The sequence below is a fragment of the Syngnathoides biaculeatus genome, chromosome 4 (genome assembly GCF_019802595.1).
Source record: "Syngnathoides biaculeatus isolate LvHL_M chromosome 4, ASM1980259v1, whole genome shotgun sequence".
NCBI lineage: Eukaryota > Metazoa > Chordata > Actinopteri > Syngnathiformes > Syngnathidae > Syngnathoides > Syngnathoides biaculeatus.
In genome coordinates, this window is record NC_084643.1 from 14612284 (window position 1) to 14630488 (window position 18205).

Sequence of the window (18205 nt, forward strand, 5' to 3'; positions counted from 1 at the left end):
CCACACCTGTACATTTTTCAAATGTGACTGCATACATGTGTATATATATCAAAATATTAAAGGCAACTGATTATACTATTAGTATTACTAGATCTATATCTAAGCTAGTGAGCAATGTGGTTGAGTGTATCAGTACAATGCGACATAAGACGTTTGGGACTTAAACGTTAAGGGTAATTACTACAGATCAACTTCTTTAACATGTTTTGCTGTACGGTGTAGGAATTCTAGGATATATTTTCGAGTATATTCTACATCTATACTATAATATGTATTATGTGGGGAAAAAGGACAATTTTAGATGTCTTTTTACTGAATAGTTCACTTAATTCATTTGTCTTGAGATAAAATGGCATATTTTAAGCTTATTTTAATGACAAATGTGATTTTGTGCTATCCAGTAATAGGGGAATGGGGGGCAAAAAAAAATCTGGGCTTGGCCCTTGAGGAACTTCTGCCCAATTTTTTTTTGGGTCAGGAATTTTTGTCTGAATTTTGTTCACAGATATCGCCAGAATGCACCATAGCCATCCATTTTTTTCAAAAATGTCAACGGGGAGGGGCATGCCCCCGGACCCACCAAGTGCTCACATTTGTATTTTCAGGAATTTTCACGAAAGTCCACTTTCATCTCTAAAACATTCATTTTAAATCCCATTTAGATCCTCCTTACATCCATCTGTCATGATCTTTTGAATTTTAATTTTGAGTATCATAGCTATGCAGGTGACACCCAGTTATATTTAGCAGCGTCTTCAGATGACTACAGTTCAATTAAGGTGTTGTGTCACTGTCTATAGCAGATAGATAATCGGAGGTGCCCAAATTTTCTTAAACTAAACCACAACAAAACTAAGATAATTGTTTTGGAAATAAAGAAAAGAGGATTGCTGTTTGTAAGTACCTGGACTCATTATATTTAAAAACTAAAGACCAAGTCCGAAACCTTGCTGTTCTGATAGATTCCAACCTGACTTTCAACAGTAATATCAACTCAACCACAAAAACTGCCTTTTGCCATCCGAAAAACATATCTAGAGTGAAGGCTTGCATGTGTCAAGCAGACCGAGAAAAGCTCATCCATGCTTATACCTTAAATAGATGTGACTATTGTAATGGTCTTCTGACTGGACTCACTAAGACAGTGGTTCTTAATCTTGTTGGAGATAGCGAACCCCACCAGTTTCAAACGCTCATTCGCCAAATCCTACTTTTGTGTAAAATAAAATGATTTTTTTCAAATTCAAGACATAGTTTTTCTTCTGGTGCTCAAAATCAACCATTCAGAGCAAAACCATGAAGATGAACTCATAAGAAATTACAAATCAGCAAATCAGCGTGACTTCTGCTGTTGCCTTTGAGAGACCAGTTCAGATATGCGTGGCTTCATCTTGGCAAGTGCTTCTCTCATGTCATTTTCACTGCAAAATCCGTTCCTTTATTTTTTTTTATGTCCAGCATTCTCAAAAAACATTGCTCACAAAGATATTGTCACGAGACATCAGTGCGGAGGAGGACACAAATGCAGGACTCTGAAGCAAAGGCATAATTTTCAGTGGGTTTTATATCAGAAGCAGTGTCCTCACCTGGTGACCTGGTTCAAACTTAATGAACTGGCAAATGCCCGTGATGAAACTCCAACTTAACTACACGGTCACTTAACGTGCCAAATGCGCAATCGGTGTAACAAGTGCCAGAGGGGTCATCGCCCAGAGTGGTGACCAGGCCACGCCCCTTCTGGCAGTGCTCCAGCCCTGCTCATGACAAAACCCCCCCACCCCACCCCCTAAGGCGCGGATCCCAGATGTGCTAAAGCGAAAAAAAAAAAAACATGACCAGGGGAGGGTGGTAGGAAATACGGTAGAAGGCACAATACCCCCATCCCCACCCGGCCCCGCTTATGACAGATATGTTGTAACAAATGTTATAAAAAAAAAAAAACTCAAGGGCTTTCTTGGCAATAACTGGATACTTTTCCATTTGTGGACACCATAACATTGAGAGCGTTGTTCTCAAGAGTTGGTGTTGAACCTGGCTCTGCTGAATTTCAATGATATCGTCGATGTATTCATCATTGACTTCTGCTGTCTCAATATCAAACTTGAACAGCTGTCTCATCCATGCTGGATATGAGTTTTGTGCAGGGAGGTATCTGTCGAGGGACTTTGCACTCTCATCTCAGTGCATGGCAATTACTTATTTCAGTTCCATGGATACAGAAATGTCACCAATTCCAGACACATTTTCAATCTTACTTACACAATTGTCAAGAAGGTGAAAGTTTGCGGAGTTATTGTTCTCTCTTTTCGTTCCAAAAAAGTGTTGTTTTTTTTTTTAAGCCTTCAGGTTTTCTTCTGGTTCCATGATGTTGACTCCACCCCTCTGCTTCTGCTGGTGATGGTGATTGAGTTGCAAATATATCAGCCATGTACGCTAAAATGAACTGCAATCTGCATGACAATGTTGGTGCTCTTCCAAAAACAAGGCTAATTCCACACGCAAGGCAAAAACGCGATTCAGCACCTGTCCGCGAGTTAACCACTGAACATTAGAATGGTACATAAGTACTTTGAATTTTTGGGGGCAAGGTTTTTGTTGGCGATGCATGTCTGGAAAGAATATATTGTGTATCAATGATGTGTGGTGCATTGGCTTTTACTAGCGCACCATAACCAGTCTTTCTTCCCAGCAAGACTGAAACTCCATTCGTACAAAAACATCGAGCTTCTTCTCATTGGCTGCCTTAGTTGTTGTTGTTGTAAGAGGCTTACAAATTAAAAAGCCTTCTTTTATAATGTGTTTCTCATACTGCACATAAACAGCAAAATGGCTTCGATTAGAAACGTCTGTGGTGTCATCGAGTTGAAGGCTAAATTTTTCTGGGCTTGAAATCAGATCTGCAACTACTTGAACCAAGAAGTCTTTTCTCGTGTCCTCTATTCTGTCACTAACGGTATGATTTGAAAGAGGAGTTTGGGATAATCTATCTTCGGCCGGTGTTCCGAGGATCAGATTCGCCATCTTTAAAGCAGCTGGTTTTACAAGTGTTTCACCAATGGTGTGTGGCTTGCTTTACGATCAGTTACACAACTTCATATGATGCTGTGAGGATCGGTTTGTTAATGGGTACAAATCCAAGAGAAGGTAGAGTGGCCTTATCATCGAATCTGGCTCACTTCACCTTCAAGTCAGCAAGCGTTGTGTTCGTATATTCCCCATCTAGATGCAGCTTTCTGAAGTGTTCCTTTAGTTTGCAGTTAGCAGCGCGAGGCCAGAGTTGCTCAACTTGGCATTTCAAATCATGCAGATAGGACGCTGACTCTCATCCCATTCCGTGATACATGCGAATCCATATTGCACATATTCTTCGGACCACTTTCTTTTTTGCTCAACATAGTATGGATTAAAATATGAAGAAAGTAATAACACAATATACTACAATGGCATTCATCACTCCCGATTGCACTAAGTTCCGTACAGCACTGATTTATCCAAGCAATGTCACGTGATCATCTGCACCAGTGATGACCAAGTGGGGCATGTCATCACGTAAAACATGAGTCGGTGTGTCTCCATCTCCACAGCAGAGGTACCACCGAACCCTGAGGGTTCGATCGAACTCAGGCTAAGAACCACTGCTCTAAAAAGAGGATTAACAGCTACAACTGATTCAGAGTCGTGCAGCTCGGATTCTGAGCAAAACAGAGCAGTCAGAGCATATAATGCCAATTTTTAAGTCTGTATGCTGGCTTCCAGCCAACTTTAGAATAGATTTTAAAGTTCTGATACTGGTCTATAAATCACTAAAGGGTTTAGGTCCTGAATAAATGAAAGAAATGCTGACAGAATACAAACCTAATAAGGCTCTGAGATTGATGGACTCAGGCAAATGGAGCGCAGAATCCTAAGCAAACATGCTGAAGCAACATTTAGCTATTCTTCACAGCGTGTCATCTTAGATGAACGCATACTTGTTTGGCAGAGTTTTACGCTGGATGCCCTACCTGATGCAACCCCTCTGCATTTAGCCGGGGAGAGAAGATTACAGCACGCTACACACGAATGGAATAAGTTGCCAATAGAGGTGACATCAACCACAAGTGTAAATATCTTTAAATTCAGGTTGAAAACTCAATTTCCCCCCCCCCCCGAATGCCTTTTCGAGTATTTCCACTTTTTATTTCTTTCACTGCAGAGTGTTTTTAACATTTAGAAACATTTTGTCATATATTTGGTTTGTTTTAAATGTTTTTTTTTCCTTTTATTCAAGTGCTTTTAATCATGTAAATCACGTGTAATTATTACGTAAATAAATGGGCTTTGCTTTAACACACAAAATGTAACTCAGACCTGTAGAGCCCATCTGGAAAACAGTTCCACATTTTCTCAATTTACAGCCTTGAAATATAATGACGTTTTGACGTCGTTTTTTGTGTGAATTTGATTAAAATAAACTCATTCATGCACACAAACATGATGTTGAAGTCTTTCTTTTTTTTTAATATGACACCACAAGCTTGGCACACCGATCGTTGTCCACTTTCATCTTTTTCCTCTTGGCACCTCCTCCCAGGTCCGATCTGGTTGTATGGGAAGCATCAGTGCATAGCCATATCTCTTCAGATTCAAGTCTGGGCCGTGCCTCGCCACTCAAGGACATTCACAGAGCCATTTCTGTGATATCTTGGCTGTGTGTTACGGGTCGTTCTGCTGTAAAATGATACGCTGGCCTAGGCACAAATTCTGTAGACAGGTTTTCATCCAGGATGTCTCTGAATGCTGGGCACTCCTTGGTTCATCTTTCCCTCGATCCGGAACGTTTTCTCAATGTATGCTGCTTGAAAAACATCTCCACAGGATAACTGCCCTCACCATATCCTCCCAGATGGAGTGGATACAGAAGTATTCAGTTTACATTTGAACACGTATTTTTTTATTTATTTACTAGCTCTTATTTTGACAGGATATAACTCCTTTTATTTAGTAAACTAGAGACCACGCCGTTGTGCTCAAAATTTACAAGATGTGTACAATTCAAGAAAACAGGAAGTTGGCAAAACATTTTTAATGGAATTCATATTAAAATGGGCATTTAAGAAAAGCACAATCATAAAACAAAACATAACTATAAAGAATGACAATCTCTGTCAGTCATCAGTCGAATTTTTTTAAACATTTTTAAATCTTGCAAGGGTACGTACACTTTTGAGCACAATCATAGCAGCCGTCATGCACATTTTAGCTTTGTTGGCAATAATTGACCAAAAGATTTTGGGATTTGAGGTGTTGCTTTCCACCAAATGTAGATACCACGAGGAACGTTATGTATTTAAAAGAAAGGGCTCGGAAAAATGAATTTGAATAAACAGTAGATGATCTTCCAGAGTTTGTCTTAAAGAAAATATCTCCATCTGGACCTTTTAAATGTTAGATTTCGGGCCATTGTTGCCACTTCTGAACGTGCATACGTTTTACAGCAATGGGCTAAACTCTCAAAGTTAAAAGAAAAACTGTGCGCATGTCTGAGCGCAATAAAATAGTTACATAAGTCAGTTTGAACAACTAGAGTTGCCGTACCAACTCTGCTGCAACTCGAGACTACGTCACCACTTGTTTATAATCGGCGTTGACCATTGGGGAAGGAATAGTTCCTTCGTGAAACGTTGGTCCGATTTTCAGCTATTTTCGCACTGATCTCGAGTTTGTCTCTCCAATGAGTGGCATGCGAACCATCGTAAGCTCGACTGCTCTGGTTGCAGTGTTGGGGATCGGCTATGGGATGTGGTCGCTCATCGCTCCAGGAGAAGAGAGGCGAAGAGAAATCATCCAGGTGCCTACGCAACACCATCTGCCATTATGTGCGCCCAAACGGCAGGTCACGCCACTCTGTCATTAAAAATGGAAAAACGACCAGTGATCTGCCTCTTAAAATAGAGTACCGAAAAATAAATTTTATTTATTTATTTTTTTTTATCTCGGAACAAGCAAAGGAAAACTTGACTGATTTTCAATTTTAATTTCTAAAACGAAATTATAATGTAACATGGGGCACAAATCTAAAAATGGCTTTTTGTTTGGTTGACGTTGTCTCCTGGTATTGGTCAGTAGAGGCCGACTGCGTGGTATAGCCACAAGAATTGTCTCTTTCGGAAGAGCGAGTGGGCAAAAATAATAGCCTACAGTTTGGAGAGAAATTAAATTAGTGGCCAAGTAAGCCCTTTTGAGAAGGAGATGGAACTTTATATTGTTTTCATTTGAGAAGGAGATGGAACTTTATATTGTTTTCATTTGACTTCGACTGCTACACATCTTCTTCTTCTTCTTCTTTTCCTTTCGGCTTGTCCCGTTAGGGGTCGCCACAGCGTGTCATCTTTTGCCATCTTAGCCTATCTCCTGCATCTTCCTCTCTAACCCCAACTGCCCTCATGTCTTCCCTCACCACATCCATAAACCTTCTCTTTGGTCTTCCTCTCGCTCTTTTGCCTGGGAGCTCCATCCTCAGCATCCTTCTACCAATATACTCACTCTCTCGCCTCTGAACATGTCCAAACCATCGAAGTCTGCTCTCTCGAATCTTGTCTCCAAAACATCCAGCTTTGGCCGTCCCTCGAATGAGCTCATTTCTAATCCTATCCAACCTGGTCACTCCGAGCGAGAACCTCAACATCTTCATTTCTGCCACCTCCAGTTCAGCTTCCTGTTGTTTCTTCAGTGCCACCGTCTCTAATCCGTACATCATGGCCGGCCTCACCACTGTTTTGTAAACTTTGCCCTTCATCCTAGCAGACACTCTTCTGTCACAAAACACACCAGACACCTTTCGCCAGCTGTTCCAACCTGCTTGGACCCGTTTCTTCACTTCCTTACCACACTCACCATTACTCTGGATTGTTGACCCCAAGTATTTGAAGTCATCCACCCTCGCTATCTCTTCTCCCTGTAGCCTCACTCTTCCCCCTCCACTTTTCTCATTCACGCACATATATTCTGTTTTACTTCGGCTAATCTTCATTCCTCTCTTTTCCAGTGCATGTCTCCATCTTTCCAATTGTTCCTCTGCATGCTCCCTGCTTTCACTGCATATGACAATATCATCTGCGAACATCATGGTCCAAGGGGATTCCAGTCTAACCTCATCTGTCAGCCTATCCATTACCACTGCAAATAGGAAGGGGCTCAGAGCTGATCCCTGATGCAGTCCCACCTCCACCTTAAATTCCTCTGTCACACCTAAGGCACACCTCACCATTGTTCTGCTGCCATCATACATGTCCTGTACTATTTTAACATACTTCTCTGCCACACCAGACTTACGCATGCAGTACCACAGTTCCTCTCTTGGTACTCTGTCATAGGCTTTCTCTAGGTCCACAAAGACGCAATGTAGCTCCTTCTGACCTTCTCTGTACTTTTCCACGAGCATCCTCAAGGCAAATAATGCATCTGTGGTACTCTTTCTAGGCATGAAACCATACTGTTGCTCGCAGATACTTACTTCTGTCCTGAGTCTAGCCTCCACTACTCTTTCCCATAACTTCATTGTGTGGCTCATCAACTTTATTCCTCTATAGTTCCCACAGCTCTGAACATCCCCTTTGTTCTTAAAAATGGGAACTAGAACACTTTTCCTCCATTCTTCAGGCATCTTTTCGCCCGCTAGTATTCTGTTGAATAAGTTGGTCAAAAACTCCACAGCCATCTCTCCAAATTGCTTCCATACCTCTACCGGTATGTCATCAGGACCAACTGCCTTCCCATTTTTCATCCTTTGTAATGCCTTTCTGACTTCCCCCTTAGTAATCATTTCCACTTCCTGGTCCTTCACTCTTGCCTCTTCAACTCTTCCTTCTCTCTCATTTTCTTCATTCAACAACTTCTCAAAGTATTCTTTCCATCTATTTAGTACACTACCGGCACCAGTCAACACATTTCCATCTCTATCCTTAATCACCCTGACCTGCTGCACATCCTTCCCATCTCTATCCCTCTGTCTGGCCAACCTGTAGAGATCCTTTTCTCCTTCTTTCGTGTCCAACCTGGTGTACATGTCTTCATATGCCTCTTGTTTAGCCTTTGCCACCTCTACCTTTGCCCTACGTCGCATCTCGATGTACTCCTTTCGCCTCTCCTCAGTCCTCTCAGTATCCCACTTCTTCTTCGCTAATCTCTTTCCTTGTATTACTCCCTGTATTTTGGGGTTCCACCACCAAGTCTCCTTCTCCCCTTTCCTACCAGATGACACACCAAGTACTCTCCTGCCTGTCTCTCTGATCACCTTGGCTGTCGTCGTCCAGTCTTCCGGGAGCTTCGGTTGTCCATCGAGAGCCTGTCTCACCTCTTTCCGGAAGGCCGCACAACATTCTTCCTTTCTCAGCTTCCACCACATGGTTCTCTGCTCTACCTTTGTCTTCTTAATCTTCCTACCCACCACCAGAGTCATCCTACACACTACCATCCTATGCTGTCGAGCTACACTCTCCCCTACCACTACTTTACAGTCAGTAACCTCCTTCAGACTACATCGTCTGCACAAAATATAATCTACCTGCGTGGTTCTACCTCCGCTCTTGTAGGTCACTATGTGTTCCTCCCTCTTCTGGAAATAAGTGTTCACTACAGCCATCTCCATCCTTTTTGCAAAGTCCACCACCATCTGCCCTTCAAAGTTCCTTTCCTGGATGCCGTACTTACCCATCACTTCTTCATCGCCCCTGTTTCCTTTACCAATATGTCCATTACAATCTGCACCAATCACAACTCTCTCGCTGTCTGGGATGCTCAGAACTACTTCATCTAGTTCCTTCCAGAATTTCTCTTTCAACTCTAGGTCACATCCTACCTGTGGTGCATAGCCGCTAACCACATTATACATAACACCCTCAATTTCAAATTTTAGTCTCATCACTCGATCTGATACTCTTTTCACCTCCAAGACATTCTTAGCCAGCTCTTCCTTTAAAATAACCCCTACTCCATTTCTCTTCCCATCTACTCCGTGGTAGAATAATTTAAAGCCTGCTCCCAAACTTCTAGCCTTACTACCTTTCCACCTGCTCTCTTGGATGCACAGAATATCAACCTTTCTCCTAATCATCATGTCAACCAACTCCTGTGCTTTTCCTGTCATAGTCCCAACATTCAAAGTCCCTACACTCAGTTGTAGGCTCTGTGCATTCCTCTTTTTCTTCTGACGCTGGGTCCGGTTTCCTCCTCTTCTTTGTCTTCGACTGCTACACATACAGCCTGTGAATCCCACCTTACTTGTTCAGTGTTTTCCGCGGGCTGGCGTGTGCTGTCCCCGTCTCCTGGCCATGATGTTCGCTGTGATCGGTGACATCTTCCTCTAATCAGAAACAAATATCCAGGCCTTTTTTTCGATTTTGCCACTGCTATATTTTGTTTTAGAAATAAAAATCGAAAATGAAACAAACATCAAACAAAAATCAAGTAGGATTTTGTTTTTTTTTTTCTATATTAAAAGGAAATCAAAACTTATTCAATAGTATACTAGTGGGAGAGAAGATGCCAGAAGAATCGAGGAAAGTGTGCTATTTCCCATTTTTAAGAACAAAGGCGATATTCAGAACTGTGGAAACTACAGAGGAATAAAGATGATGAGCCATACAATAAAGTTATGGGAAAGAGTAGTGGAGGCTCAACTCAGGACTGAAGTAAGTATCTGCGAGCAACAGTATCGTTTCATGTATAGAAAGAGACCAAGAGAAAGCCTATGACAGAGTATCGAGAGCGACTGAGGTACTGGTGGTGAGATGTGCCGTAGGTGTGTCAGAACAATTTAAGGGTGGGGTGAGACTACATCAGGGATCTGCTCTGAGCCCCTTCCTTTTTGCGGTAGTAATGGATAGGGTGACAGATGAGATTAGACTGGAATCCCCTTGGACCATGATGTTCGCAAATTATATTGTGATCTGTAGTGAAAGCGGGGAGCAGGCGGAGGAACAATTAGAAAGATGCAGGCACACACTGGAAAGGTGAGGAATGAAGATTATCTGAAGTAAAACAATATATGTGCATGAATGAGAGGGGCGGAGGGGGAAGAGTGAAGTTCCAGGGAGAAGAAATAGCGAGGGTGGATGACTTCAAATACTTGGGTTCGACAATACAGAGAAATGGTGAGTGTGGTAACGAAGTGAAGAAACGGGTCCAAGCGGGGTGGAACAGTTTGCAGAAGGTGTCTGGTGTTCTATGTGACAGAAGAGTATCCGCTAGGATGAAGGGCAAAGTTTACAAATCAGTGGTGAGGCCGGCCGTGATGTACAGATTAAAGACGGTAGCACTGAAGAAACAACAGGAAGCAGAACTGGAGGTAGCAGAAATGAAGATGTTGAGGTTCTCGCTCGGAGTGAGCAGGTTGGATAGGATTAGAAATGAGCTCATTAGAGAGGCAGCCAAAGTTGGATGTTTTGGAGACGAGCTTAGAGAAAGCAGACTTCGATGGTTTGGACGTGTCCAGAAGTGAGAGAGTGAGTGTATTGGTAGAAGGGTGCTGAGGATGGCGCTGCCAGGAAATAGAGCGAGGAAGACCAAAGAAAAGATTGATGGATGTGGTGAGGGAGGACATGAGGACTGTGGGTGTTGGGAAGGAAGATGCAAGAGATAGGTTTAGATGGATTAAGATGACACGCTGTGGTGACCCCTAATGGACAAAGCCAAAAGGAAAAGAAGAAAAAAGGAAATTAAATAATTTATTTATTTTTTGACCTGTCTTCAAACTTTATATCCAATTACAAAAGAGAACATTGAACAGGATAAGCGATGTTGGGAACAGACATGGATTAATTGAATTTTGAAGTTGCTGTTGCTCAGAGGTTGTGAACCTTTTTGACTGAGTGAGCTATAAATGCAAAATATTTTAAAATTTAATTTCAAAATAGCCATATAATATTTTAAAAACTAAATAACAATAAAATGACATCTCACCTCAGGGCAATTTTGAGTGTCCAATTAATGTTGCATGTTTTTGGGATGTGGGAGGAAACCAGAGTTCTCGGGGGAAACCCACTCATACATGGAGAGAACATGCACACTCCACACAAGTGGATTCAACCCAGAATCTCAGAATTGTGAGGCCAATGCTTTCCACCTGATCCACTGTGCCACGCGTCTTTGTTATATTAATTAATATGGTCCACTGTTGTGTAGATGATGTTATCTTTATGGTGTCACTGACAATGTTTGTACAATACCAGATTGTGTACAGACACTGGTATCATGTGACACTGCCAACGTTTATTTAAGAATTATCTTCTGAACCAACATATTGTGTCATTTTCTAAATCACATCGTATCAGTCCTCCCAATCGTTGAACCCCAGGAAGTCTGACATAGATTTGATAATATAACAAGACCAAGAATGAAAACACCCCACTGTTGTTGAACGCCCCAACCACCCACCTCACACTGCTAATCCCTTCCTACTTCCTACACAGTGCTGTCCCAAATACATTTGTGGCTATATATTAGTTTGTGTGGATATCTGTATTTTGGAAACAGAAAAAACATAACGAGTCACTAGGATAAGTTGGGAACGCTGTCAGAACGCTCTCAGAGGACTCTTGGAATTTTTCTGTACAGCCCCATTTGTCCTAGTATTTTTGGCCTTAAAATTCACATTATGATGTAATTTTATGTTCAGAGAATGCATATCGATAAACACAAAAAGCACGAATGGAAGGCTATACAGTACTTTATATTCCCAGGACAAACCATGTTGAAATTTCCACTCACTGACTTAATCCAGTTGCAATGATAAATAACATCAATGACTGTACAGTGACTGTGCGTGTGTGGTTGTGTGTGCGTGTGTGGTTCATGAACATTTTTAAATATGCGGTAGGTAAAAGTCACTAATCACTTTTTTGTGCCTCTTGACCCCCAGAATCTTCCCGAGTCAAACCCAATGAGAATGGAAGAGACAAGGAAACGAAATGCTCTCTTGATGCAGACACTCAAGGAGGCTGCGGAAACGAATGACAACATTGCAAGAGGATTTGGAGGATCTGCAAAATAGACTGGGCCCATTTTGTGATCTGTCGTAATGTTGCAGAGACCTAAGCCAAAAAATTAAAGATAGGATTTATATTGGTCTACTGCTGTTATATGGATTGCTTGACGTAACATTAGAATTCTTGAAAAGTGTTTGACATTGTGTTCCAAATTATTATGCATACAGGATTTATGTTCAGGTGCCACGGTGGAGCAGCTGGAAAGTGTTGGCCTCACAATTCTGAGGTCCAGGGTTCGATCCCAGCCCCGCCTGTGTGGAGTTTGCATGTTCTCTCTGTGCCTGTGTGGGTTTTCTCCGGGCACTCTGGTTTCCTCCCACATCCCAAAAACATGCAACATTAATTGGACACTTGAAATTGTTCCAAGGTGTGATTGTGAGTGTGGCAACCAGTACAGGGTGTCCTCTGCCTCCTGCCCATTGACATGGGCTCTAGCACTTCTGGGACCCGTGTGAGGATTAGCAGCAAAGAAAATGAATTCATGCATGGATTTACATTAAATGAACTTTGAAATGATTTTTTTTTTTTTAGGAACTATTTGCATATGTTGTTTATCCTGTCTGTTTAAATCACTATCAATCACAGACAAGTTTGATAATCTGGTTTCCACCCACCATGCATTTTCTATTCCATTTATTGGAGTTATGCAGCTGAACCCGATCCTGGTGGGAGGGTGGTTACAACACGGACCAGGGATTTCGTAATCATCTCAGAAGTTGGGAAGGAAAATTATTGAGAGCTCAGTAGTATACCAATTTTACTACCGTATTAATGTTCCTCTTAATGAGTATTTATGTTCCTCTTCATTGTGGCCAAAGAACTAAACAAAAAATTTGGTTGAGGTAAAACACAATGACCAGAGACCATAAGTAGTGAAATAATTTAACACAAATGGCAACGATGAACAAATATCCTTCACAATTTTGGACAAGGTTATTAATTGCTTGCACAAAGTAGAGGAAGTAAAAAGGTTTTTCAGGTTTTAAAAATTTGAAATACTGGTAGTCCAAATCGGTGGCACAGTGGGGCTGCTGTAAAGTGTTGGCCTCACAGTTCAGAGGTCCACTGTTCGATCCCGGCCCCGCTTGTGTGGAATTTGCATGTTATCCCTGTGCGTGGGCGGGTTTTGTCTGGTCACTCCGGTTTCCTCCCACATCCCAAAAAAATGCAACATTAATTGGACACTCTATATTGCCCCTAGGTGTGATAGTGAGTTTGGCTGTTCGTCTCTATGTGCCCTGCGATTGGCTAGCAACCAGTTCACGGTGTACCACGCCTCCTACCCGTTCACAGCTGGGATCGGCTCCGGCACTCTAGTGACCCTTATGAGGATAAGCAGCTAAGAAAATGGATGGATGGTTGTCCAAATAGTCTGATTTCAGCACCTGTCGTGTCCATACTTTCTGATTGCATTGGTTCTCTCGGAAAACATGAAAATGTTTTTGTTCTAAGTAAATCAACACATTTGTGGACATTAGCTTCAACTTGGCAGAACTAGCCCAACATTTTTTCTCTTTTCTCACATGTTTTGAATCAAACACAAACCCATTAATTCCCAAACATAGAGTACCATGCCCCATTTGAAATCTGAAAAACCCGCCAAAACCTTAAAATGTGAGACTAGGATCAATAATCCCACAGTCATCGGGGAAAAAACAGACCTTTAGTTTTTTGTTGTTGTTTTCCTTTTTTTTTTTTTAATTTCTTGTTTCTTTTAATGCCTGGTAAAATAAAAGGAAATATATATTGCTTGAAAAATACAAATGTTAAAAAAAAAACCTGATGATTTTACAATATGTTGTCCTTCTTGACATGCTTAGGCTTAATTGTATTCCCAGTTACTTTGAATATGATCAAGAAAACCATGGAAAATGGCTAGATATCAGATCTTAAATTAAACTGGACTACACTGAAAAAAATAATCACTGCCTAACTTTAAACAATCACATTTAATATTGTTTTATATAATGAAAATGATTAATTCAGAACATCCTGAAAGTCTAATATGAAAATGTTAATTTCATTTAAGGTGTGTTTGAATGTTGCTGCAAACATAACCACCATTATCCTTCAATATGGTTTCTTGCTATCATTGTGAAGTAGATTTCACAAATCATTGTGCTTGTTCATCCACTAATCGGCAATGTTATTGGAAATGACAGTTGGCAACTCATCGCCCCACAGAGAAGGGGTTTTGAGAGGATTTTCATGTGCTCCCTATCAATTAGTACAACTGGCAAGCAGTGTTCATCACAATGCATACATTTTGGCGACAATGATAGCTTCACTATTTAACCCACTGTTAAATGAAAACATATCAGTATTGTTGGTAAATGCAATACATTGTATGCTTTTTTTATATTGTATGTCATGGGTTGGCAGTAGTCACTCAGTCGCCCTCTCTAAACCTGGAAAGGCACTTCCAGCAGTGTGACAGAATTTAAGCAACACTGCAGTTTTAGCTGATTATTCCCCATTATTCAGTGTACCATTTTTTTAAACAATTTTATTGTCCCTGTTTAACATAACTTCACATTAAAAACACTTAAAATAGGAAGCATACCCTATCTTTTACATAACAAACATTCAAAAGAGCTAATAATTCACAAGAACATGAAAACTGCATAAGCTTTAAAAAAATGATAAGGCAAAAAATACAGTACTAAATTCGCAATTTTTCTATTGTGCAGACTCATATTGATCCCTTACTCAGTGGGTCCTCCCACAGTCCCAAGCAGCATGGTCTGGGAACCTGGCCCGATGCCTGGTGACAGTTGCCAATGTTCTTCACGCCTTCCTCTCCCATAGTGTCAGCCTGTTGCTGCTGAGACAGTCTCTGTGAAGCTATGGTTCCTTCCCCCGGGTGGAGACAGACGACTCTTCTTTGTGGCTGTGTCCGTGGCCTGCTGCGTGCAGCCTTGATGTTGGTTGGAGCCGTCTGGAGCACAGCCAATGGGGAAGGCTGAGGGCTTGGGGGGTGGGGGGGGTCTGTCTGTGCCTCCTTACCAGCAAGTTTCTGGAGGTCCACCGTCTTTGATGGTGGCAACGGTGAGCCACTGCCTCTCGAACTCCTCCTTGATGAAAATTTGTTTGGGTCACCCCACAGAGCAAGAATTGCTCGTTTAGGACCCCTCTTGCTCGTAAGTCCGGGAATTGCAGGTGGCCGGCTGTCGCCCACAGGTCTACGGCAGCACTGCACTCACTCCCAGAAATGGTGGCTCACTGATTCAGGGGCGCCACAGCCTGGTCAGGAGCATGTTAAAACAAGTACTGGAGTGTAATCTGCATTAACATTGCAGCCAGAGAAATTACTAGTACCCATCCGGCAGATGACACCACACTCTTGTTTGAAAACCAAGTCTCTACTGCCATAATACATCCATCCATTTTCTTTGCCGCTTATCCTCACAAGGGTTGTAGGAGTGCTGTAGCTTATACCAGCTATCAACAGGCAGGAGGCAGGGTACACCTTGATTTGGTCTCCACCCAATTGCAGGGGACACGCAGACAGACAACAGTCACACTCACAATCATACCTAGGGGCTATTTAGAATGTACAGTGAATGCATGTTTTGGGGATGTGGGAGGAAACCATAGTGCCTGGAGAAAACCCATACGGGCACAGGGAAAACATACAAAATACACACAGAGAGGACCAAGCTTGCACCTTGGTCCTCAGAACTGTGAGGCCAACCAACGCTTTACAGCTAATCCACCGTGCTGCCCTACTCCCATCCATCCATCCATTTTCTTACCCGCTTAACCTCACAAGGGTCACGGGAGTCTGCTTTCACTGCAGATCACAATATCATCTGCGAACATCATAGTCCAAGGGGATTCCAGTCGAACCTCATCTGTCAGCCTATTCATCACTACCGCAAACAGGAAGGGGCTCAGCGCGGATCCCTGATGCAGTCCCACCTCCACCTTAAATTCTTCTGACACACCAACGCCACACTTCACCACTGTTCTGCTGCCATCATACATGTCCTGTACAATTCTAACATATTTCTCTGCTACACCAGACTTGCGCATGCAATACCATACTTCCTCTCTTGATACTCTGCCATAGACACAATGTAGCTCCTTCTGTCCTTCTCTGTACTTTTCCATGAGCATCCTCAATGCAAATAATGCATCTGTGGTACTCTTTCTCGGCATGAAACCATACTGTTGCTCGCATTTTTCATTCTGTTCAGTGCCTTTCTCACTTCCCCCTTACTAATCATTGCCACTTCATGGTCATTCATGCTTGCCTCTTCGACTCTACCTTCTCTCCCATTCTCTTCATTCATTAACTTCTCAAAGTACTCTTTCCATCTACTTAGCACACTACTGGCACCAGTCAACATATTTCCATCGACTGATAACTGGTAATGGCTTGGGCTCCGTAAAATCAAGACACTGTGCCTACTGCGCCACCTAGTGTTTAAATGCCTGTCATTACAAGTCAAATGAAATAAATGCAATCATTTGCATCAAACCTGAATTCTGTACAAATCTTCGGCGGGCTGGATTAAAAAGACCAACGGGCCAGATGTGGCCCGTGGGCCGTAGTTTGCCCACCCCTAATCTCGAGCCTGTCTCACCTCTTTCTGAAAGGCCACATGACATTCTTCCTTCCTCAACTTCCACCACCTGATTATCTGCTCTATCTTTGTCTTCTTAATCTTCCCACCTGCTACCAGAGTCATCCTACACACCACCATCCTATGCTGTCGAGCTACACTTTTTCCCACCACAACCTTACATGGTATATTTATAATACTGTATATATTATATTTATAAGTTTCTTTGGGCTTGTCCCTTTCGGGGTCGCCACAGCATGTCATCTCAGATGAACGCATTTTACGCCGGATGCCCTTCCTGACGCAACCCTTCACAGGGAGTGGAGGCCCCAGTGGGATAATTAAAGATTTAAATAAATATCTCTTTTTGTTTCAAATATGCAAAGTAAAATACTGTTTCCATATTTTAAACATTCTGGTGCCCACATAAGCATACTTGCCCCCCTACTTCATGGTATTTCACTTTTTGCGGGTGGCTCTAGTCCCAATTGACCCCTCCGTACGGGGCACTTAACCACGCCTCCTGAAGTTACCTCACCCCACGTGTGCTAACCTCAGACAAACAGTTAGCAAAAATGGCAGCGCAGCAAGAAAAGACTTGAGCGAAACTGTCCGATTTACCAGCTGATTTCTCACTCGCATTCTTAGCTAACAGTGAAATATCGTTAAAAAGCAGACAGCAGGGCTTCAAGTATTTCAGCGAGGGGTATTTCAATGGTATTTACATGCATATCGACGGAGAAACCATTGATATTAGCGCGAGATCTTTCTGGAGTCAGAGGAAGACCAAGAAGCCACATAATATAATATATTATAACCCAAAGACGAATTCGTCATTGACAGTTTCCTATTTTCGTGTTACATATCACACTTGTGTGCAGAATCTGTATATGTATCTGTATAGCCGTTTGTGAACTGCCGTATGAAGGAAAAGAAGGCGAGGCTTGATTTACAAGTTGTTTCTCATTTTCTTTGTGTAACATCACGCGCTCCCCTCAATAATTATTCTTGAATTAGTGCCAAACCTACGCAAGTCCCGACCGAGTACGACAATCACTACTTTATAGTGTCCTCAAACATCCTTCCTTCAGTCTTGGTGTCTCAGTGGACGTTGAAGGCTTTTAGGACTCGCTAGTCCGGTTTATCTTAGCTCGGTAGCCGACAACAGAGACACGTTTGTGCAGTCAGATCATCGCAAAATATCGCTCAAGACAGATCAAGTGTGTCAATCATTCACACATAGCTATATTATGCAAGCGAAGAACTGCTAATTCATTTATATGAGACATGTATTGAAAATCAAATATTGGGCTTACCTTCGTACAAACATATCTGTTCCAGTTGATGGATTCAGTTGATCATGCGGTCTTCCACAAAGTTTGATCCATCGAAGACATTTTTCGTCCTCGGTCTTCTGTTCCGGTTGATTTTAGATGGATTCAGTTGATGATGCGGTCTTCCACAAAGTTTGATCCATCAAAGACATTTTTCGTACTAGGTCTTCGGTTTTGGAAAGGGTACGAATTGAAGTGTACCTCGCATGTTTTTGGGAGCGGCATTTACAGAAAAGTCTCGCCTGAAGAAGTGAAAGCAACCCAGGTTTGTGTAACC

General features: G+C 42.1%; 1 protein-coding gene across 10 annotated transcripts in view; it reads left to right on the forward strand.

The window, feature by feature from the left end:
- The window catches only part of LOC133499991 (ubiquinol-cytochrome-c reductase complex assembly factor 3-like), a 124706-nt gene extending 112596 nt beyond the window's left edge, over positions 1–12110 (forward strand). For 9 of the 10 annotated variants that reach the window (XM_061818494.1, XM_061818499.1, XM_061818493.1 and 6 more), the window contains one exon: positions 11900–12110. In XM_061818494.1, the coding sequence (XP_061674478.1) occupies positions 11900–12031 (132 nt within the window). In that variant the 3' untranslated portion in view covers positions 12032–12110. Of the gene's footprint in view, positions 1–5575; positions 5831–11899 lie in introns of those variants that run through there. The other variant, XM_061818504.1, reaches the window with a different exon arrangement.
- The last annotated feature ends 6095 nt before the right edge of the window (positions 12111–18205 follow it).